This window comes from Trichosurus vulpecula, chromosome 4 (assembly GCF_011100635.1).
Source record: "Trichosurus vulpecula isolate mTriVul1 chromosome 4, mTriVul1.pri, whole genome shotgun sequence".
NCBI classification, from domain to species: domain Eukaryota; kingdom Metazoa; phylum Chordata; class Mammalia; order Diprotodontia; family Phalangeridae; genus Trichosurus; species Trichosurus vulpecula.
Genome location: NC_050576.1, coordinates 40,460,521 through 40,485,627, shown reverse-complemented (window position 1 = coordinate 40,485,627; position 25,107 = coordinate 40,460,521). Strand labels below are relative to the sequence as shown.

Below are 25,107 nucleotides of genomic sequence, written 5' to 3'. Positions count from 1 at the left end.
TGGCCCAAGCTGCCTCGATATGTCATGAACACCCCATCAATGGAAGTATTTGAGCAGAGGCTTAATGACCACTTGACAGGTATGACAGGAAAGCCTCTTACATCGAGCAGGGTGGGGAGCTGCACTGGATGCCTGCTCAGGTCCCTCTGCCTTGGCTTTCCCAATCATTTTCCTTCACCTTCATCCTCTCTATCCAATCAGTCCCTGAATTCTGGCCTTTCTCCCTTCAAGTTCAGCACTGCCTCTTTAGTTCCACAATCACTACCTGTGGCTGACTTAACATAGCTCTGACGTTTGCACAATACTTTACAAATGTCACCAAATTTGATTCATCCGAGCCATTCACCTCAATAGACTTTACCCACTAAATAAACTCCAACATACATGGCATGGTGCAAGATGTGACTCTGAAAAAAGACCTAAGACAAAATACCCTCCAGGAGCTTAAAATGTAGTACAGACAAGACCTGCATCCAAACAGCTTTAATATATAAATGCGTGAGACAGGTACAAAGTGATTTAGTTTGATCGACTGACTAGTCTCCTGGCCCATCTTCCTATTTGTAGCTTCTTCCCCTCTAATCCAGTCAGGACCACACATCTAGATCATGAAAGAAACACAGAAGTCACCTAACAAATTTCCACTTGACAGCCAAGGAATGAAGCTCATGGATGTTAAGGGACCTCCCCAAGGTCGTATGACAATAAAAAGCAGAGCTCTCAAATGAATTCCAGGTCACCGTTAAGTGTAGTTAGCCACGATGCCTTGCAATTTCAGCCAACTCAAAAGTCTATGATGATGGCCAGTACACAACGCTCTCTTCTGCCCAGATTTTAAGGGTCTCCATACTGATTCCATGGGCAACCTTCTTTACACACCAGGTAGAATTCCAAATGTGTGCCTTCCTCAAGGTCACTTTGCTCCCCATAAGCACAATGCTTGTGAAGTCCTATTTTTGTTCATATGGCCCTTAAGAAGAAGGCCCACCTAGTGAGGCTGGTGACTGTGCACAGCCTGCCCTCACTTCAATCCAATTCACTTGGCATGACATGGCATCACCTCCCTGAGGTCATGGTACTCTTCAAGAATGAAGGACAAACAACAACTACCACCACTTGGGCAACTATTATTTTCAAGGTATTGTGTTGCTGGGCAATATGAACATGAAAGAAGTTACTGCCCTTAAGGTGCTTTCAACTGCCAGGAAGAGTGCACGAAGGAGGGAAAGGAGGAAGAGGTTCACCAAAAACTACAAGAAAAGGCAGAACCAACGCGTGGCATGCGAGAATTGCTAAGTACAAAGTATCCTGATAGTCCAGAAGAAGAAATCAGGAGAGCAACGATGTAATGCTTGAGCATGGCCTTTAAACACAAAGAAGACTTCAGGAGCAGCATTTGGGACTGGGAAATAAAATCAGCAGGCATGACTAGAGGAAAGCAAGGGCCGAGAGTACTGTGTGGGATACCTGACCTGAAGAGAGAAATAAAGACAAGGTTGTAAAAAAAGACTGGGGCCAGGAAAGGGCAGAGGAGCTTTGTGGGCCAAGGTAGGAATCATCCATGTTTCTGAGAAATCCTGAAAGACTTAAAGAGTAAGAATTTTAACTGGATATCATAGTTATTTGACACCTCAAACACAGGCAGAAGTAAATCAGCAGCAAAGGCAGCTCTCTGCTTCTGTTGACAGCACCATCCTCCTACCACTGAAAAAAAGCATCACAGATTTCAAGAGTCTGAAGAGACCTTAGAGACCATCTAGTCCAAATCCTTCATTTAACAAGGAAACTAAGGCTAAGGTTACAAAGGTTAAAGATTTGCCAAGGACACACAGATATATAGCAAAGGTAAAATCTGCCAGCAGGTCCTGCCTCTAAAACAAGCTCTTTCCACGCCCGCCCCGCCTCCCCCCCACTCCTTTGCCCCCAGGCTGAAGACAGTAAGGTGTGGGGGCAGCAATATATACATTTTCATGTTAAAGAATATTAAAACATGGACTGTTTATACTACTTGGTTTGGTGGAAAGTGCATTAAGATTGTGCAGAAACCTGGGTTACTATTAAGTAGCCAGTCACCTTGGGCAAGTACTTCACACCTCCTGATACAAGTTATGCTCTTTCTTTTCCTTTCAGGAAGAAGAGAGGAAGCAAACTGAAATAGATTCCAACTTCCAGGGTACTAATCTATAAGTGCCTGCCACATGCCAGGCATTAGGGGTACAGAAACAAAAGACAGAGTCCTTGTCTCAAGGATCTTATGATCTTCAAGCTAAATGAGACTTTTCATTCCTGGTAGGTCTGGGTCTAATTTCTAGGTCTTAATTCATGCATCATCCTAAGGTAAATGGATCTTATGGGGCTCACAACAGAGGAACCACAGTTTGCTTGGCACTATACCTTCTTGTTGGCTTGGGTTTTAACCCAGGGTCCATGGATAGATTTCAGAAGATTCTGTAAATCTGGATGGGGAAAAAAATTATGTCTTTTTTTATAAGTGGTTTCCTTTGTAATCCTACATATTTTATGTATTTAAAAACATTCTGGAGGCAGCTAGGTGGCACAGTGAGCAGAGCACCGGCCCTGGAGTCAGGAGGACCTGAGTTAAAATATGACCTCAGACACTTGACACACTTACTAGCTGTGTGACCTTGGGCAAGTCACTTAACCCCAATTGCCCTGCCTTTCCCCCATGCAACACAAAACAGAACAAAACGCATTCTGACATGGGGCCATTGGCTTCACCAGAACACCAAAGGGGGTCCAGGACACACACAAAAGGTTAAGAAGTACTCTAGGCAACTTTACTTGAACTCGACAAGAAAATTTCAAGCTACCCTTGACTTTCTTCTCCTTTATCCTCCTCCCTCCCCCACATTCAACCAGTTACTGAATTTTGTCTGTTCTGCCTTGCTCAGAGCTCCTCATCTGTCCTCTATGCTCCACACACCCTTTCCAACATCTGTTTTCTACTGTGTCAAGTCAGTCAGTCAGTGAGTCAAGTGCTAAGACAAAGAAAGGCACAAACACGGTCACTGCACCCAGGGAGCCTCCACAGTGGGGAAGGCATCGTCATGGTAATAAATTTACGCAAAGTGATGCGAGGAGGGAAGAGAGATGGAAGAGGGAGGTCACCTGGGAAAGGCCAGCATAAGCAGGGAAACCAGGAGTAGGCCACGAGGGGACAGGGCGCTGCCTACCCAAAGGCATGGAGCTCTGTGTTTAAGGTAATAAGGCCTACTTTGGAGCAGTTGGATAACAGAATGCGTGAAGAGAAATAAAATAGAATAAAATGGGCCTTATACTTGATCTTTAAAGTAACACTGAAGTCCAATGAGTACAGGGCTCATAGTCACACACTTGTGGTTTAGAATTATCATTCTGGCAACTGAGCGGGGGATGGATTGAAGCAGGAAGAGACCTGAAGCAGGTAGATAAATCGGAGGCTATCACAGTAGCCCAGGGGAAAGACATGTTAGTCTGAGCTAGGGTGACGAGAAGAGCCGCTTTGAAGGTGAAAAGGACACAAGGTAGCAACAGATTGGACACGTGGGGTGACAGCAATGAGTGGTGGATGACAATGAAGGGTCACTGTAAGCCTAGGCACCCAGGAGGATAGAGGTTTAATAGGGAAGCTGGGAAGACAGACTGTAGATGCCTACAGAACACCAAGTTAAAGACACCTAAAAGACAGTTGGTGATGTAGGACTCTTAGTTCAGAAGAGAGACCAGGGCTGGATATTGAGATCTAGGGAATTGTCTGCATAGAGTTAACCAAACTCACGGGAGTTATATGATCACCAAATCCAACAGCGTAACTCAAAAAGAGAAGAGAGTCTAGGACAAAGCCTTGAGGTACACCCTTCGTTACAAAAACTGAAGGACTCTGAATGTGGGAGAGGAGAGAATATCCAGGAAACAATCAGCAGAAAAGTCAAGAAGGATGAGGAGTGAGAAAGGGGCACTGGATTTGGCAATTAAGAGACCATTGGTTACTATGGAAAGCAGTTTCAGTTGAAAGATGAAGTTGGAAACCAGATTGCAAAGAGAGAGGAAATGAAGACACTGAAAAGCAGGTGGCACCTCCTCCCTAAAACCTTCCCTGGCACCTCACAGTGACCTCCAAATTCTCACAGCATTTCTCCTGGACCTATTTTCTTTTAAAAACACACACACACACTTTTAATGTAACTTAAAATTCAATTTCCTTGTATTTTCAATTTAAAATTCGCTCCCCTCCCCCAACCATTGAGAAGGCAATAAATACAAAACCTGCTGAAAATATGTATAGTCTAATAAAATAAAATTCTGCATTAGTCATGTTACACCCTGCCTCCCCCTCCCCCCCAAAAAAAGAAAAAAAAGAGGCAAGAATGAAAATATTTGTCAATCTGCACTGAGTCACTCAGATCTCTATCTGGGGGTAAGGAGCATGTTTCATCATGCATCCTTTGGAACTGTGGTTGATCAGGGTTAAGTCTTACAAATTTGATTATCTTTACAATACTGTTGTTACTGTATAAATTGTTCTCCAGGTTCTGCTCACTTTGCTACATCAGTTCACACAGGTCTTCCTGGGGTTTTTCTGAAGCCATCCCCTTCAGCGTTCATCATTTCTCATAGCACAATACTGTCCCATTCATATACCATAACTTTTTCAGCCATTCCCCAACTGACCCCCTCAGTTTCCAATTCTTTGCCACCTTGAAAGAGTTTCTACAAGTATTTCTGTACACAGATGGACCTCTCCTTTCTATCTCAGTTCAACAAACATTAAGCAGATACTACATTTAGGGCACCATGCTCAGCTTTGGAGACAGACAAAAATTAAATAATTTATATTCTCAAGGAGCTTACATTCAACCAAAAATATTCTTTATAATACCAGTTATTTGTATATATGCTTTTCTTCCCTATTAGATTTTCCAAGCATCTCTAGGGCATGAACTGTATCCTATCTATCATTATATCCCTCAGTGCCCAGCCCATAGCAACAAATATAATGAACATATGTTGAACTGAATGGTCACATACAACAAAAAAATCCAGAAACCAAGAGAACAACAAATAGGTGTTCCTATACTTTAGGAAAATTAGTCTACTTCACAACAAACACTATTGTCAGAAAAGTTAAAGACTAAACCAAGCAGACTAGTTAGGGAGGCTATGTTGCAAGAGGGCAAGGACCTCTGGAATTAAATAAAATCAAAAGATCTGCCGCATATAAAACTGAAATTGTCAGCTGAAGAATTCAGGAAGATAAATAAGAGCTGATAACATAGAAAAAAAATCTCAATGAAGCAGAATGATTCAGAGCATGAAAATAAAATGCCCCTCTATAAGAAAAGTAGAGCAAAATTTTAAAACGTTGAAGTGCCAAAGCTACAGAATTATTTTAGTTCTTTACAAACCAAAGCAAAAGAACTAGAGGACAGAGCTCAGGAAGATAGTTTAAGATAGTTGTTACTGGTCCACTAGAAAAATATGAGTCAAGTCTGACTATCCCATGTAAGAAATCGTTCAGTTGCTAAGAAGTATTGAAAAGAATGAATGCACATCTACCAGATCCAAAAGAACCTGATACCAGAGAAATCCTAAATTTTACAAATCCTATATGAAGCCAAGTCAGAGAGTTTAAACAAAGACAACCTGGCAAGCAGTTAGGAAGAAGCAATTCACATGCTAAAAAGGACTAATTCAAATTATGTAAGAATATTCTAAGAAAATGAGAAATGAAAGAGGCCAAAACTCAATATATGGAAACAGGAAATGTGCCTGCACCACACACCTCCCAATTACCTGCAGCTAATAACTAGATATTGGAAGGACAAGCCATCTTTGTTGTCGGCTTCCACTCCTCAGCAACCATCTGTTAAGCATTTCCTGTGTGTCAGGCACTGTATTCAGTGCTAGGCATACAAAGACAACAAAAATACCTGATCCCTGCCCTCATGGAGCTGACATTCTAATTGTACTGTACATACAAAATACACAGATTGTAAACAGGGGTTCATCTCAGAGAGGAGGCACTCAGATTACCTCCTCAACTGATCTTTGAAATAAGATCCTCTCAGATCACAAATTATGTTAATTTAAGTAGAAAAATTCTGATACAAAACAGAAAGCTTAACATAAGCAGTTTACTGAGTTTGGGATATCTGAAATGTCATGGTGGTAAAAAGAAATAAGAGAATTTGCAAGGTGGGCAGAAAACTGAGTCATAAAAAAGCTGTATGTATAAGTCATCAACCCACTGGTTTGAGCTAGTAACATTATGGTCTTGAATATTTAATAACATTATTTAATAATTCATGACTTTCCCTATCCCAGTTTTGATATATCATGGGTCAGCATAAGAAATTAAATGAGAATTTGGGAGTTTATAAACTCAGAAATGCATAAAATATATGTATACCATTATATAATATCAAGAATAAAGGGAAGAAAATCTGCACCATCAGATGACTTCCTCTTTGGTATGAAGGGAGGGCCGATAAATTTTACATGGATTTTCCAGAATCCAGGGGTGCTGTGCTCCTAGCCCCAACAGGGTGGAAGGAATAACAAGCAATAAGTGGATTTATAGCAGTAGTTCATCCTGACTGTTTTTGAAAATTTAGTTAACTGGGTATTGTTACCCAAGAGGTTATTCAAAGTAAACGGGGGAAGGGGAGAAAATGGGGTCCTTATTACAAAACATACAAACTACCTTAGTAGGCCAGGCAGTGCGTATTTTTTCCTGTGCTGATGGGAAGCGTGAGTCTCTTTGGCCCAGCACATTTCCACTGAACTAACAAGTACCAAGATAAGGGATGGATTCGCTAGTGGAACAGAGAGGAAATAGTAACAGTGGGGAGTACTCATGGATCACTTTAAGATTTTCGAAGAGCTTACACTTATGATCTCATTTGGGCCTCACGATTTCCCTTGAGGGACCGATTCAGTGACTTGCTCACAGCCCCCCGTATTAACTCACACAGTTTGAACTAGAAGCCGTTTACTTTTACCCATGGGGGAATGGAATAGCACTGATCATACCCTTTGAGGGCACTCATACTATTTGGCACTGACACAGACTTAGGCTAGAATTCTGTAAATCCCACATGAAGGGTTGGGTGAGCTGACTCTGGGTGATTCATATTGGCTTATTTGCTGACAAATATAGTCAAGGAACAAAGGCAGGTCTAGAGAGCCTGATTCACCCTCACACTTCAAGTACAAGTCCAACGAGTTACCAAGATTTCATGGCTCTAGAAGTGAGATAGCATATCATTTCAGGACTGAAATATAGGAGAGCTGGAGACAATCTTGCAATCAAACTTCAGGTCCTGGACTTAATCCTGAATTTCAGATAATGACTTCAACAAAAACTGAATATTAATAACAAACAATTTGAATTGATGATTTAGGACATGATTATTCATATAAACAAGCACACTAGTAAACTCCTGTAGTAATGATCTGCAATAATTTCGATATGTGTCAATACCCCAAAAATGTCTAAACCACATTCTCTGAATTGATTTAGCACTCACACTCACAATTTAAAATCAGAATATTCTAAGTTTGCAAGCAATTTTTAAAAATGGTAAGCAGGATCAGCCCATGGTCTCAGTAATTTTTCTTCAAGTTGTTCAGGGAAGATACAAGATGTTCAGAGAGATTGAATCCAGCCATCAGAATAAACAACATTTCAAATGTAAAGAAATGTAAATGTTATCTCCTCAGTAAACTATAGAGTATTTGCCCAGCCAGAGTTCTTCCTCACCTCCAGTATAATAGAGAACATGGATAGAGCTGGTTACAGATAACACATGGCAGGAACCAAGTAACAAAAAGCCAAATTTGACAAGTGGATGTTAGTGAGATCCTTTCTTACTGACAAAGACACTACCTAGGTTTGTTTTGTTGCTTCTTAAAAGAAACACCTAAGAGAAATTTACTTAAAAATAAAATTTGTATTGCTTAGATTCCAGGAAGAGTCTAAATTTTAGACTCTGACTATTAAGTGTCTCTCCAAGGATTCTTAGGATTTCCCTAGCAAGGTACTATTCATCAAAAATATCCACAGATTTTTTGTCCAACCTTGTCTGGATAAAGAACAGCAACTTTGCTGTAAAAATGACAGCTACCTAATTCAACATCTGCTGGATAATTCTGTAACATACCTTAAAATTAAACTTACATTTTGTACTTTCATCATGAGCATCATATAAAGATAACTATGAACTAGAAAAAAACAAACCCTCAAGTGAAACATTGAAAGACCCCTTATTGTATTTTTTAAGTGTTAGATCTTAAAAATATGTATTCAAAGAAGTATTGGTGGGTAGGGGGTAATAAGTCAGTCACCAAGCAGTGATTAAGCACTTACTTTGTGTCAGGCACTGTCCTACTAAGTGCTGGGGATCCAAAGAAAGGCAAACACAGCCTCAGCCCCTGGGATCCAACATTCTAATGGGGGAGATAATATATGTACTTAATAGACAGTTATGTATCTTGTAAGACATATGTACATACAGAGTTCTGTGTATCTTATATAAGATATTTAACTATGGTTATTTGCATATTATCTCCCCCACATATCAGCCTTCAGAGGGCTTGGGACTAGGTTTGCCTTTCTTTGTATCTCCAACACTTAACACAACCCGCTCTCTCTCTCTATACACACACAAACATATATACGTGTGTGCATGCATACACACACACACACGTATAGTATACATGAATATATATATATACATCTAATGTACATATAGCGTAAACAGAAGGTAATCTTAAAAGGTACGGACTTGAGGGTGAAGGAAGGAGTGAGAAAGGTCTTCTGCAGAGGGGACTTGAGTCTGGAAGCCAGGGAGGCCAGGAAGTGGAGGTGAGCAGGGAAGGGAATTCTAGGCATGGGGAACAGCCAGTGAAAATGCACAGAACGGGGCAATGAAGAGCCTCCAGTCTTTTCGAGACTCACAAGGTAGGAAGAGAACATGTTATGAAGGGTTTTGAGAGCCAAACAGTTGACTCTTAATAGCTGGCTCTTTATAGTTGACCTCGGAGGTGAGAGGGAGCCACTGGAGTTTACTGAGTAAAGGGAGACTTGAGGACACCCAGAAGACTACCAATTGCAATAGTCTAGGCAAGAGGTGATGGGGGCGTACTATGGAAGTGTCTATGCGCATGGACATGAGAAGTTGTAAAGATAAAAAACAAAAAGATTTAACATTAGATTAGATATATAAGGTGAATATAAAGGAGCAGAGGATGACAGGGAGCCTGGGTGACTGAGTGCCCCTGACAATAAAAGAAGAGATGGAAGCAGTGGAGAGTTCAGGGACAAGAGATAATGAGTTCTGTTTCGGATGTACAGAATTTGAGATGTTGAGGAAATCAGAGATGTCCAACATGTGAGGAGAGAGATGAGGGCTGGATTTATAGATTTGGGAATCAACTGGATAGAGATGGAAACCAAGCCCCTGGCACCTCACCAAGTAAGACAGCCCAGAATGAAAAGAGAAGAGGGTCCAGGATAGCGTCTTGGGAGACACCCAGGGTCAGGAAAAAAACAACATGAATAATGAAGAATCACTGAGGAGTACACACTGACAAGGGAACCAGAAAAGACTAGTGTCACCAAAACCTAAAAAGAAGGTATCAAGGAGAAGTGTGTTTGGCAGCCCGAAAAGTTGCAAAGACCTCAAGAAAGATGAAGAGAGAGACAAGAAGCCAGATTGCAAAGGGTTTAGAATTGCAAAACAGGAAAAGTGGAGGTAGCGAGTGTAGATGGCTTTCTCAATGGCCAAAATGAGAAGGGAGAAAGAAATGGACATGGGACAAAAGCACAGATGGTCCAATCAAATGCTGAGGTTTTTTTTTTAAATCCTTTTAACCTAAATAAAGATCAGAATTGAAAATTAAACAAAAATAGCAAAACCAACTTTCCTTTTGAGTTGATACAGAAAGGAAAATGCAAGAAAAACGGGCTAGAACTTTACAATTTGAGAGAAGCAACCTGATCGCCCAGCTTACAACTTCATCTCTGTCTACACCAGGGAGCACAATTACTATAAAAAGCACCTAATGTCAGAGGACAAAGCCATTACGAAGTACAATAAAGCAAATTCATAACATGACAAGTTCCTTAACACAGCACTGATCTTACCCCACAAGACTCTTCATAGGTCCCAACGAGATGGAGTTCCAGAGTCACTCCATTTCACCTCCCTAACACAAGTTTTGTTTTTTTTTTCATTACTTGAGTTTTAATTCTAGGAAACTCTACAGAACCTGTGATTAGTTACAAAGTCTCTTCACCTCTAGCTTTCGGTGTGAATTCCAGGGCTGAGTTCTCCATATGACTGATAAGAAACAATATGTTTGCACCCTCCTGCTTCAGGTATCCTTGCTGGACAAAATGAAATGCTGACATGAAGAAAATGTTCATTCCTTATCTCATTTGCCTCAGGGATGCCAAGCTCAGATAGAAAGGGATCCTGCTGGCTGCTCTGACTTAGAAAACTATCAATGCACATTACATTGCACTATATTTTTATTTAGTTTGCTAAACATTTCCCAATTACATTTTAATCTGATCTGGGGCCTCTCTTTGACACCTCTGCCGTACATCATAGGAATAATTATTTTTAGGCACTTTCTTAATGAAAACCTCAGGAAATACTCACCAACAACCAGGCCACATTCAGGACAGATCATGTCCCCCGCTCTGTAGTCTTCCACCAAAATAGCATCTGGATGGTTTGGACACGTAACTCTTGGAAGTACATCCAATCTAAATGAAAAAGAAAAAAAGTTTTATGTTTATCTTCAACCAATCAATCACACTTGTTCTGCAAGAAAAGAATAAAGTATTTATTAAAATGGGAGGCTTTTGAATACCTTTCTACTATCACAGACACAGCCTACTTTGTAACTTAAAAGTACCTTCTAACATGTTACTAACAAAAACAGTAATCATTCCACATTTCTTTATATTCTTTTGTACTTAAAAGAAGAATCCAAAGCTTATTTTCTACTAGAGCCATCCTGGTCTGTTGACACCGAAGATTTAGAACAATAATCTCAAATTCTTAAAATACTTTTTAAAAATCACATCAAAAAGGAAGATTATTTATTTTAAAATATAGACTATTGTCTAGACCAGAAGTCTCAAAGGCACAGTGTGCGCAACCAAATTAAAATGTAAATAGCAAATATAATAAAGCACAGACAACACTATAGATATGGAGTCAACAAGGATGCTTATGTATGGTTTAGTGGCCCCTATTACTATTTGAATCTGAAACCCCTGGTCTAGACAAAGTAGGGATCATAGGAAGTCAGAGCAGACCATAAGGTTCGTATAATCAACTAATGGTATGGTGGTGAGGTGTCATATTCCCATCCTCCCTGATAGCCAATCACACACCTACCCTTAGTACATCAATGGAAAAAATTACTCCTGCTGAAACATTAAATTCGTTGTTAGGACATACACAGAAATGTACATTGCTTTCATTAAAACATATTGATTAGTAATAGAAACACAGTTTTATAGCATTAAAATGTAAAATATCATTTATTTCATCATAATTTGTATTTTGTGTGATTTATAAAGTACATAGCATACTAATACAATATAATCTATACATAAATACAAATACTGATGGTACATGTTCAAAACTTTTTTGCTAATATGAATGATCAAAAAAGTTTGGAGATCATTGGTCTAGAGAACAAATATTACTTTACGTAAACAGGAGTTCCTGAAGGTTGTGATGATTATTAACCATATAACTACAACAAGAAATTGCACGTTGTGTAAAGTTTTTAGGCAACTGAAGTGAATTAATTCAGGAGCTAATTATCCAGTATGTGGGTTTTCCAAGTAATCTGGTTTCACTTTCTGCCAACTGGTTGACTCTCTTGTTGTCAAAAATAGGTTCTCTCTTACTCTAGTGATGTTGTTCATGTGCAATCAAGTATTTGTGTACACGCTAGCTGATGTGGAGCCTTTCAGACTTAAGATTTCTTAAAGACAGAACAGGATCAGTTCAATCAGAAAGGTTTAAGCATACATCATGTTTTAAAAGCTGCCTTCCCCACCCCCTTAAAATCCAAATAATAATTGTCTCACTTGCCACTTCTATTCCATTCATAAATCCACCTCAGGACAGATATAAAAAATGTTTTCTCAACAATCAGGATCCCACTGAATTAAAAACTCCCAGTATTCTGGTTACTTGAGATAACTAAAAACTTTCATAGGCTACAGCATCAGGTATCTTGATTATTATAGGGCTGGTTTCAAGACTTATATTCTCAATGGACATACCAACTCAGGTTAAAGCTTAACAGAGGAGCAGGTAAATTTTCAAAGTTTCATAGATTTTTCACTGGAAAAAGCACTAGAAATCATTTAGTCAGATATCTTCACTTACAGATGAGGAAGCTGAGGTCTGATGAGACTTAGTAACTTGACTAAGATCCCCTGACTCCTAGGTCAGTACTCTCTGCGCTATGTTACAATTCAAGATAAAAAGATGATTTTAATTCCTGCAAAACTTAAATTTCCTTGAGTTATGCTATGTTTTCTACTCCCTTCTCTTCCCTTGCCACCAATAAAACATGAAAATGTTTTCCCTGACCTATAAATACCTAAAACGAACATGAAAGCATAAAGAGTAACAATTACACCACCATAAAAAGATAATGGGGAAGGGAGAAGATGAAGGGAAAAAGGGAATCTGAGATACACGATTCTATGGTAAAGGGAAAGAGGAAGCAAATGGCCTCTCTAAAGTCAGAGCTAATTCCAAATTTTGTTTTGGGGTCCAGGCTCTATCAGACTCCAGAAGGCAGGGCCTATGTCTCATCTAAACTCTTCCCAGTGCCTACCACAGGCTTCTATGCATAACAGGTAAAATCTGTGCCAAAGTTGAACGCAAAAACTTAACTCTTTTCTCTACCTTTTTTTGGAGAATACAGCTCTTATAAAAACTAAACAGCTCCAAGAAGTAACATTAACAGATTCAGGTTTCCCACAAGCTTTCCTTGCTGCTCCTTTCTTTGGTGAAGGTATTAATTCAGGAGAGATCGATTAGTGGAAGAAAAGAAAAAGTCCTTAATCCTCAAACTATAAACACAGCCCTGAATAGTGATTTAACACTACAGTACATTCTTTGATTTGCAGGGCAATTCCTAGTGTATTCCAATATATTTTCAACTAAATTCTGCCCTAAATATTAGGGAAGATTTTGAAATGTACCTAAACATCTATGGTCAAGAGATTTTTTTATATTTTTATAAATTGAGCAGCTCAATGGCCATCCTGAACAACTGAAACTCGTATTAAGCAGATTGGACTGTCAAGTTTTTCCCCCCCACACCCTCACCTGTCGGCCACACCCACTTCGATGATGAAAGTAGTGGTCACCCCAAGCATTCTCAGCAGAGGCTGTAAACAAGGGTGTCGGGGCCACCCAAATTACTGCCACCCAGGCCAGCCATCGGCAGCCGGATGAAGCTTCTGCGCTAGTTTAGAATGCCACCCCCGGCCAGGGCTCGGGAGCTTTCAGGGGCAGCTTTACTGGGAACGTTCAGAATCAGAGGCTATTAAAGACGAAGACTGCAGACTCCGCCGTGCCCGGGGGAAGGGCAGCGGGTCCTCCCGACGGGAGGAAATCTGCGAGTCCGGGGTCGGCGTCTCCCCGTGGGAAAGTCGACAAGCGCAGGACTCAGTTTCGACTTCGAGCAAAAGGAAGGGCCTAAGACCGGACTCCGGGGGAGGGAGGCTCGGCTGGGGTCTGCACCCGCCTACGAGGCTTGTGCCAGGGTGCAAAGGGCAGCCTGTCCGGGGAACGACACATCGGAGGGCGAGGGCTGCGCTCCCCACCCCCACCGAGGGACTTCCCCAAATCGACCGAACAGATTTGGGGCAGAAAGATTTGCTTTCACAGGCAGCTCCCCAAGCGGAGGCCGAAAGCGAAGCCGCGCTGTCGCCCTGGGCTGAGTCCGAGACCCGCGGAGGGGGCGGCCGAAGGAGAAGCCGCGACGAAGGCCAGGGGTAGAGAAAGAGGAAGCGTCGGAGAAAAGCCCCGGGGCGGGAGAAAAGAAACCCCCGCGTCCCTCCCGGCCCCGCCTCGGCCCGGCCCCGCCTCCCCCGCGTCGCCGCCGCGGCGCCCCCCGGAAGCTGCCCCACCGAGGATTCGCTCCCAGCCGGTCTGGGGCAGGGTTTACTAACCGGCTGGTGGACGCCATCTTGACGACGGCCGCGGCTGCGGTATCGATGAGACTCCAAGCGTAGGGAAAAACAACGATCCGAGGCAGAGAGAAGCGCAAGGGCAACTCCGGGAAGCCGCAGGCGGCGCCGCTTTTATAGACAGACAGCGCGCAGCCGTAGTAGGGCGCACGGACTACGGAACGGGAGAGGAACCAAGAAGCTCCACCGTGCACGTGCTTCGCCTTTTCTTCTTCCCGCACGCCTCGGCTGTAATTAACTCGGCCTCCCCCGAGAGTCAGCTGACTCGACTTGAGTAAGGCTCGTAAATGAATGAAAACTGGAAACGACCCGGCGAGAAAAGCTTTTGCTCTGGTCCCTAGAGCTATGTTACGTAAACCGGGGCTGCCCCTCACCGTCATGCCTGAAATTAGACCCCTCGAGTGCAAGCCTTTTTGTCCTCAGGACCCCTTAATTATCGAGGACCCCCCAAAACGTTTGTTTATGTGGCTTATATCTATCGATATTTACCACTTTAGACATTTAAACTGATAAAAATTTTTAAATGTTTATAAGTGTACTATTAAGATAAAAACAAACCCATTACACATTATAGCATCAATCAATCCTTATATAATTATATATTAATCATATATTTATAAATAACATTAATTCTGTGTATGTATTATGTATGGACATAAGGTGATGCAGTGGCTGGAGCACCAGGCCTGGAGTCTGGAAGTTCTGAGTTCAAATCCAGCCTCATACCTTACTAGGGATGTGATCGTGGGCAAGTCACTTAACCCTTATTTGCCTCAGTTCCTCATCTGTATGACAGGGACACAGTGGAAAAGGAAATGGCAAACCACTCCAGTATCTTTGGCAAGAAAACTTCGTTAACAAAAGTCCATGGCGTCACACAGAGTTAGACAAATCTGAAAAACAGCAAATGTAATATTGTGATAAGTAATGTTATATAATCAATAAACATTTAATAAGCACCGAGTATGTGGTAGGCACTGTGCTCAACAGTGGGGATACAAAAAGAAACAAAAGACAGCCCTTGCCTTCAAGGAGCTTACAGTCTAATAGGAAAACAACATGCCAACAGTCATCTATAAAGCAAGCTATATACAGGATAAATAAAAAAAATAATTAACAGAGGGAAGACACTAGAGTTAAGATGGGTTGGAAAAGATTTCCTGTAAAAGCATAATTTTATGAAAAAATAACTTTTCCAAAACAAAAAAAAATGGGGAGACAAGTGGCAGTTTAGCATATTTTTGCAAAACTCTTTAATGTCTGGCTTAAATAGAAGACAGCTAGATTCTCATATCTGCTTCTGCAATCTGTCTGTGAGCACCTTGGAAGCCAAAAGATGAAAGTATATGCCCAGTAGGAAGGAAAGACCTTCAATAAAAATTTTTCCATTACAGAAGTTTGCATATTTATAATAGTAGGAAAAAGGAAAGAGGAAACACCAGATGTTTCCACCTAAAGGGGTGTGGCATGAGAGGGGGAAAGGTGCAATAAAAGTAGGAAAAGGATAAAACCCCTCTTGAAGGGGAGAAGCAAGATGATGGCAAAAGCCCCATTCCTGTCCCTTGGGAATTTCTAGACTACGAAAATAGGATGGTCTGTTTGTCTACAGGGTCCCAGCTGCATAAGCAGTTTCTCAGTCTAGTGAAGACTGGCCCCTGTCTTGACTCCCAAGGGTACACAGGGAGTCCTGTTTAGTATACAAACAATAAGTTATGCCAGCTGGAGGGGATGCGGAGGCAGGGAGCTTTGTCCTTGACACATTTGGGACCTCCTGCATATTTTAGGTCCAGTGTTTCTGGAAAAATACGGCAACTCAAACACACAATTTCAGGGGACTCCTTAACCTTCCTTAACATGTCCCACCAAGCTGTATCATGTATTTAGAACTGAAAGCACTCTCAGAGGCCAGCTAGTCTAAACTCCACATTTTACAGATGAAGAAAGTGAGACCCTGGAAAAGTGTAGAGATTTCTCAGAGTTCACATAGGTAGTAAACAGCTGAGCTGGATTAAAACCTAGGACCTTTGACTCCATTGGGCCTACACAGAGCTTATTGTCCACCATATAATTCTGTTCATTACTGTCAATAAAATACGGCTATTTTGTAATTGAATAATAGGAGAAAGAAATGAAAGTAAGGAGTAAGAAATGAAAGTAAGGAGTAAGAAATGAAAGTAAGGAGTAAGAAATGAAAATAAGAAATGAAAAGAAAACCCGAAGGCTTCCAGAGTACACTGAACTCTCATGTCATGAATTTAGTCTTCAAGAAAAGTCAAGAAAGATACTCCAAATGATATCACTAACAATGAATGTGATTATATTTTAATAGAAAGAAAATGACTGGCCACCAATGTGGGAGCCATTTCTGAATCAGCTATCTGTATGCAACTAGAACACGAAGTTCTTAAAAGACCCAAATTCATATGAAATTAAAAGTAAAAACGAAAGTGGGCACAATTCAGATAACTCCAACCTGACTTGTTTCAACAAGTTATTGATGTCCAAAATGGGAGATAGATTAAAGACAAACATGGACACAAGATGTCCCCATTTGAACAATGTAAATTAATCACCATAACAAACTGATCAAAAGACCAAGGAAGCACCTCAACCAGAAAATATTTGATTTCCATGCCAGGTAGAAACATATGGCATAAAAACACATGCCTTTAGTTCATATTGAAACTCACGAATTCTTAGTCACTGACTTAGAATACAAACTTTTTGGTTAAGCACTATGTGGTATCTTGGTGTGAGATTGTAAGCAATTATGATCTCCCAGAATCCTGAGAAGCAGTGGAGTGAAAAACTATTTTGCAGAAAACACAGAAACCCAAGGAAACCAGATCATCTTAAAGACTTTACAAAACTGGAAGGATAGTGAACAGAAGAAAAATAAGAAATCCTTAAGAATTTCTATAACAATGTCTTCTCTATCAATGACATTAAGATTTTAATATCACTGCCTTCTATGCCAAATGAGAAAATAAAAATGTCATTGAAGAAGCCAAAAACAAAAGAACAGCTGGACTAGACCAAGATTTTAAGGATGCTGAGGGATCAGTACTAAGCTCTTGGGAAAAACCATGTATCTTATTGACAAAAAATGGGAAAACAAGAAGATGTCAATAACTGTTGACCAATGTGGTTAATTTCTCATTGCTACAAAATCTTTATGATGATAATCTATACACACATCAAGAATATAATCTATGAAAGCTTAAAAAAGGAGTCTTAAAGAAAGCCAGGAGCCAGACTGAGTGATCATTGGCCATGGAGTTCGTATTTAGAGCACCAGCCATTACATTAATTTTTATAGATGGCTGAAAAACTGTGACTTTTAGCATTTTCTGCTCCCTTTTCAACCACCTTGATAATGTCACTGCAGAATAGAGCCAAAACTGGGATATGGCTGTGAGGCCCCAGGATGGGAGCTTTAGAAGATCTGACAGTGTCCCCCTGGGGTATGCTTTTCCCCCCTTCCCATTAGGCCATTTTGCAGCTTTCTCCTGAATTCTGGTCCCTCCCCTGCCTAGCTCATGCCCGGACTCTTTTCCTTCCCTTCATTGTTGGAGAAGCATTGTGGTCTTTGAGGGTATACTTTTCCTCTGAAGCTTTGGCTGTGGTTGTGGGTATAATCCTAGAACCTCTCCTCCTATACCCCTACCCCAGCTACTTCTGTGCGTCATGGTATTCCAGTGTGGGCAGCTAGGTGCACAGTGGGTAGATAACTGGGCCAAATCAGGAAGATCTGATTTCAAATCTAGCCTTAGTCACTTACTGGTTCTGTGACCCTGGGCAAGTCATTTAACCTCTGTCTGACTCTGTTTCCCCAACTATAAAATGGATTTCATAATAGTACCTACCTCTCAGGATTGTTGTGAGGATTAGATGAACATTTGTAAAGCACTTTGCGAATAGTGCCTGGCACACAGTAGGTACTTTAAAAATATTTGTTCAACCCCTATGCCCAAAGGACTGTAAAACTGTGCACATCCTTTGACCCAGCAATATCACTTCTAGGTCTGTATCCCAAAGAGATCATACAAATGGGAAAGGGACCCACATGTACAAAAATATTTATAGCATCTCTTTTTATGGTGGCAAGGAATTGGAAATTGAGGGGATGCCCATCAATTGGGGAGTGGCAGAACAAGTTGTGGTATATCAATATAATGGAATATTATTGTGCTATAAGGAATGATGAGCAGGAGGATTTCAGAAAAACCAGGAAAGACTTATATGAACTGATGCTGAAGTGAGCAGAACCAGGAGAACATTGTACACAGTTCACAGCCACAATGTGTGATGACTAACTTTGATAGACTTAGGTCTTCTTAGCAATGCAAGGATCTAAAGACAACTCCAAAGGACTCATTTTGAAAAATGCTATCCACATTCAGAAAAAGAACTACGGGGTCTGGGTGCAGATTGAAGCATATTATTTGCTCTCTCTCTCTCTCTTTTTTCTTTCTGTTTGTTTCTTCTTTCTCGTGGTTTCTCCCATTGGTTTGAATTCTTCTTTACAACATGACTAATGTGAAAATAGGTTCAATATGAAAGTAGAAGTGGAGTCTATATCAGATTGCATGCCGTCTTGGGGGAAGGAGAAGGGGAGAGATGGGGAGAAAATTCAGAACTTGAAATCTTATGGAAGTGAATGTTAAAAGTAAAAATAAATACATAATAATAATAATAATAATAAACCACATTTCTTCCCATCCCACCCCCTCCCTTTCTCCTTCTGGGCCACAATGCAGGTAACCCTGCCCTGGCTTGCACCCTAGTCTTTTAGTGTACAAACCTCATGATGTCAAGGGTGACCTTCCGCTCCTCGAGTCTCCAAGCCTATTTTCTCATAGTAGCAATCCAGGAAGGGCTTCCTGATGTTCCAGATGTAGCAATCATTAGTTATGAATATGCCAAAGTCCCTCAGGATTGAAGGTCACTTTATATTTTTCTTTATTTCATAAATTACCACGGCCAAAGAATCCAGCATCAAATGGCTAGCCTATGTTACTGAGTGAAAGTGAGGTTGGTTCTCGGAAAGCAGTTTGTTTCTATAACAATCCATGAGGGTAGAGCTAGCCAGAAGTTCAATAGCCTTAAAGAAGCAAAGACTTTGAAGACTCAAATTCATCTCAAGAAGGCTCTTGGTGATGGCTACTTCCATTTTGAGATTTTACTCATCATCTTTCTAATGCTCTGCTCTGATTCACGCAATTTCTGCCCTGAAGAACCTTGCTCTCTAGTAGGTAGAAAAGGTATGAATACAAATAGCCGATAAAAGGAAGCGTGTAATAAATGCCACGATAGTGATATAAAGCAGAGGAGAGAGGTCACTATTGGTTGATCTGAACAGGGAAAACTTCAGAGAAGAGATAGCATTTGACTTTAGTTTTGAAGTGAGGAAACCAACACTTTGATTAGTGGGAAGAATGTAAAGATAGAGAGGTGGGAAATATACTCCAGTTGGCCTGGAATATATAGCATCTGAACAGGGGAGTAAGAGAAGCTAGGTTTGGAAAGGTAGGGAGGAGTTAAGTTGTAGAGGGGCCTAGATCTTTTAGGAACTGGGGAACCATTTAAAGGTTATCAAGAGGCATGATCAAAGTGGAGCTGCTGTAGAAAGGTTACTCCAGTGATAGTGGTCAGGCCTGATTGGGAGAAGACACTGGGGATGGGGAAAACAGGAAGCCATTGCAATAATTCAGACAGTAGGTAATAGGGAAGGGGCAGATGGAAGGGGTATTTTGCAGATAGAATTAACAATTAATGAAACTTGGGGACCGATGTCATGTGAGAGAAGGCGTCTAGGAGAATGCCAGGGTTATGCCCACAAAAAACAAATCCTTCTCCAAAGGGCCTTGACTAAGCCAAGTTCTGCTAATCTTGCTTGTGTTGCTGCATATTCTTAAAAGTTATTACATTGCATTTCTTAAAAAATAGTTCATAATTCAAGTATCTTCCCAGTATCCATAAACTCAGTTTTATTCCAAAGGGCTTTGCCTATTAGTGACCATGGGAAGATTCCAGTGAACTTTTACGACTGCCGTTCCACAATCCTTTTGCTTACTCTCACCACCCTCGGTCCCTTCCTAACTAGGTTTCTGACCTTTCATCTTAGAGGTAACTTAGCTCTACTCAGAGAGGCAAGATGTCAGAATGGCAGGGCTACGGAGTCCTTGTTTGCTTCGTCTCTAACTTCATAGCGTTGTTACATAGAGACTGCATTTGTGGTTCTTCTGTGATAGGGAACTTCCTGGGGCAGAAACTCCCTCTAGCAACGAAAGTTGGAAACTTCTCTGTAATTTGTAGTCTGAGCCACCCCATTTTGGGGGGATTTTTTTGGTAAAGAAACTGCGGAGGTTTGCCATTTCCTTCACCAGCTCATTTTAAAGATGAAATGTTAGTAAAGAAAATTAGTAAGTATCTGAGGTCAGATTTGAACTCGGGAAGATGAGTCTACCAGACTCCAGGCCTGGTACTCTATCCCACAGCACCACCTTGCTGCCCTACCTCTGGGAGTGGCCTAGAGTTACATTTTTTTAGAAAAACTAATCATGTAAAACAAATAGCTCCTTCTGTGTCTGCTTCACTGTCCTAGTGAAGTTTAAAGTTAATCTTGAGACAAACAGTTCCAAAACAGTCAGCCTATTTATAAGATAGTCCCAATTCAATTATCAAAAGTTACTTTTGTTTTGGTAATAGACTTTTGGGGCAAGGGGGAGAGAAATGAAACAAATGTACTATTAAATTTCAGCTTTAAAAAAATTACATCGACAGGGGGCTCAGCATGTCAGAAATCCTCCACTGATTTTAATGTCATTCTTCTTTGGCATCCTGTCTCAAAATTCAGAATAAAAGCAACTTTGGAATCAGTGAAGCTTTTCTTGTGCATCTGTCTTGACCCAGGTCTCTGATAGAAACACTGCAGCTAACTCAGTGGTACATTACCATCACATCCCCACTGTTAAGAGTATCTATGGGTCATCATTTTTATTCTTTTCAATAGCACTGAAGTCTGGCTGCGGTCGCACCTTATTATCCACTCTGGGCAAGGAGTGTTAGTTATTGCTTTCTGAAGCTTAGTTATTCAGATCTCTGAAAACTGGAAAGATTTTTTTTGGATTGTTTTTTAAAAATCCCCAAGGCCTAGGTCTTCCTTTCAGTATGTACTATGGATCCTGGGAATCTCCCCCCAAGCAACCAACGTTCTGGTAAGTCCAGTGAAATCAATCACAAATCTCTATACTCAAAGTGGCTGAAATTTTTTGAGTCCTTTCAAGTCTCTAAAAATTATTTCCTACCTGAGTAGGATATTAGGAGCTGCATTTCAGCCTAATGAGGATTTTGCTCTCTTTCAAACAGTCAGAAGGCTCTATGGGACACTGACATTTTGGACTACTTTGACTTGTGGGTATCAAAAGAATTTAGATCCATTAATGTGCTTGCTCCTCTTGAAGCAAATCAGTACTGTTTTCCCATAGAGCTGATTAGGAACCTGAAGAAAGAGCTTAAATAGCTTATATGAGGTCATGCTGGGTGCCAGTCAAGAGCTCCCGAGGACTATTTTTAGTAGCCATGTCCCAAGCCTGGTTTGTGCTCTCATTAGCTCTCGGCCAGGCTATTGTTACAACCTCCTAACAGCCCCTTCTCCAATCCATTCTCGCACCACTGCTATTGTATCAGTTGGATCTGGCTCTTTGTGAACCTATTTGAAAGGTTTTCTTGACAAAGAAACTGGAGTAATTTGCCATTTCCTTCTCCAGCTCATTTTACAGATGAGGAAACTGAGGCAAACAGAGATTAAAAAACCTGCCCAGGGTCACACAGATAGTAAATGTCTGAGGCCGGATTTAACTCCAGGCCTGATGCTCTATCCACTGTGCCACCTAGCTGCCTGTATCTTTTTTGTCATTTATCAATTGGGTAATTGCTAATTTCTCCATAAATTTGTATCAGTTCCTTATATATAGAAACCTGCTGTGAAGACATTTTCCCCAGTTAGCTGTTTCCTCTTTAATCTTAGCTGCATTGGACTTGATTACGCAAAAAACTTTTAAGTGCAGTCAAAATTGTCCATTTTATTTGCTGTGGTCCTCTCTATCCCTTGTTTGGCCATGAATCCCCCAGCTATCTGTAGATAGGACAGTAATTTCTTCTTTATTCCTCTAATTTGTTTATGATATGTCCTTTTATATTGTGGAACCTTTTATACCATTTTATATCATTTTTGTAATTTCAATAAGACTCAGAGTCTGAACTGATTAACCAGAAGAAAAGCCTGATCCTAACAGTCTCTTTGTTCTCTGAGTAAACTCAGAATGCCTCTATCTTATGTCAACAAGCCCAGATGGAGCTGATTTAAGAGCATTCATTCCTTCTTCTGTCCATGGCCATTAAGGATGAGACCTTTAGCCCTGAGGAACTATCTTGAATTATGTGACTTTTTCTTATCTTAATATTTTATGGGCATATACTATGTTATGGAATGTTAATGGCAAATTAAACACAGAGATCCTGGGTTGTAATTCCAATTGACACTTTGTCAACTATCCTGACTTCTTGTATTTACAATCTATTCCATTAAGGAAAATCCTCTTTTTGTATCATGGTTAAACATACATGGGGATCATAAAAGTGAGGTAATACAGAGGTAATACAGACATGCTGAGTCTGCTAAAAATAATGTACATAAGTTTTCTCATTTCTTTGTTCAGACAGTCAGAACTTATGCTCTGACACCTTGTACGTACAAGTAAGCTAGCTCTGCTATGCTTTAAGGGAAAATAATAAACAATATGGATTTTTCTATCACCTAGCTTGTTTGCCTCCTTTAACCAACTTTCAGGATTAACAGCTATGATTTCCTCCTTTTGGTCAAAGGCAAAGTGAAAGTTTCGCCTATAGACCAATTAAGGTATGGAAAAAACCTCCATCTTCCTCAGGGGTGAAGTTCTAAAAATTTTTATCTAGGTGGATTCAGGTTTGTTTTTCTTCCTGTGGTTGGACATCCCTAGAGATGGGCAGTAATTGTAAACTAATTGTAAACAAGCAGAGGGAGCAAGTTGCAAGGGGGATCAGGGTAGGGAGCATAATGGCTATGGATACCAAAGACATAGGCAAACAGTCTTGGGAATACGAGGGACTCTGAAAGGGAGCTGTCCTTCATACAGGTTCTGGTCCAGTCTCTCGGAAAAAAGCTGTCTGCGTCTGATGCTGTCCCCTTCAGGCTCTTTGAAACCAGAGGGCAAGGTCTCCCATGGGCTCAGATGTCCACTCGGAAGCAGGGGCAGTCCTCAGATGTGACAGAAGAATCAAGGAGTCCATATCTACAAGTTGGCAGCTATAGGAGTAGTCAGACCTGACAGGAGCTCCCAGAATACATATGATTTGGTAATTGAGAGGAAAACATTACAACATAGGTCCCAGCCATGCAGGGCTAAGTTCAAACAGTGCAATAAATGGTTCAGTATCCCAGCCACACAGGGCTGAGTTTAAACAAATACAATAAAGTTTTTCTCACAATTCACAAAGTTGTACAATTACATTAAATCAGGTACAGACCAAACCACTTAGATGGTTCACAATAGACTGGTATGGGGGGGGTGGAATTTGCATGTCACATGTTTTACATTTACACATTAGATAACCAAGAAAACTTAAACATGAACCATACAAAGGTAATGCAATCATTATTAACAATGTTGAGCATCCTAAACTTTTAGTCATGTCATGTCTCTTTGATGGTATTTGCAAAATAAACCACAAGCCATTCTTAACAAAGCTTTAGACAGGCATGATATTAACAAAATAATATTCTCACAAGCCCTTGACCTAATTGTCTTCATACCATTACCAAGAATTAAAGATCTAACTTATACAGGAACACTAGTTCCAGTCCTATAGTAATCTAAGATGTTCCATAATAGATTATTTTTAATAAATTTGTTACTGTACTATAATATCGCATTGCTTAAGGAACATCCTTAAGACTAGTTTTAGATAGCTTGCATGATGTTTCTGATTTAATTCCAGCAATTAATTGCACAATTTGTATTAATACCCAATTTGCTCTTATATTACTTTGAAACATTTAAGGACCTTATTCGACATAGATACAAAGTAACTTTAAATCCCAGTTACATATTCCCAATGTCCATTTGAAGCAGTACTTTTTTTTTCCAGATGCCTCATTGTAGTTATCTGGTCCCTAGGTACTAAAAGAGAGTTCTGCTTCTCTGTTTCAGATCTAGAAGTTCTTAGATAATTCTTACTTAATATAACTTAGTAGAATCACTTAAATTTGGCTCTCTTTTTTTTTGAAACTTCAGAAAATTTCAGTTTATATATCATCTGCTGTTTCTATGCTTACCTAAATTTTGTACCTGGTATAAGAATCCTTTAAAATATGAAGGTCCATCTAACCATAAAATTGAACTCATCTTCCTTTTAAAATTATCAGACAGATACTTTATAAAGGAAATATAATTTCACTTTTTACCACTATCTTATGCAATTTTATTGTGCAAAAATCCAAATTTAAGATCTTATTACCAAAACACACTTGTGGCTTGAATTTCCATGACTGATAAATTTTGGAGCCAATCATACATATCTGTACATAATTCTTAGAGGAATCAATCTGATCCTGTTATTTTCCTCAAAATTTTGCTTTCCTATTTAATTCGACATTCTATCACATTACATCTTTATCTTATTACTTGGCCTAATCATTTCCTCCTTTTGGAGGATGTTATCTCCATATTATTTTAATTTTTATTTGGCCATGAACATAGGTTAAAATTGTAAGCTATTCATTCCTGCATCTTATTATAATAATGCAGAGATATTCCAATATC

At 40.3% G+C, this 25,107-nt stretch overlaps 1 protein-coding gene across 1 annotated transcript in view; it reads right to left on the bottom strand.

Annotated features, from left to right (window-relative positions):
• Positions 1 to 14,335, bottom strand: part of GTF2B (general transcription factor IIB) — a 31,972-nt gene extending 17,637 nt beyond the window's left edge. Inside the window, exons 1-2 of the mRNA XM_036758003.1 lie at positions 14,225 to 14,335; positions 10,668 to 10,774 (exon numbers count right to left, since the gene is read on the bottom strand). Of these exons, the coding sequence (XP_036613898.1) occupies positions 10,668 to 10,774; positions 14,225 to 14,241 (124 nt within the window). The 5' untranslated portion in view covers positions 14,242 to 14,335. The remainder of the gene's footprint in view (positions 1 to 10,667; positions 10,775 to 14,224) is intronic.
• Between the last annotated feature and the right edge of the window lie 10,772 nt (positions 14,336 to 25,107).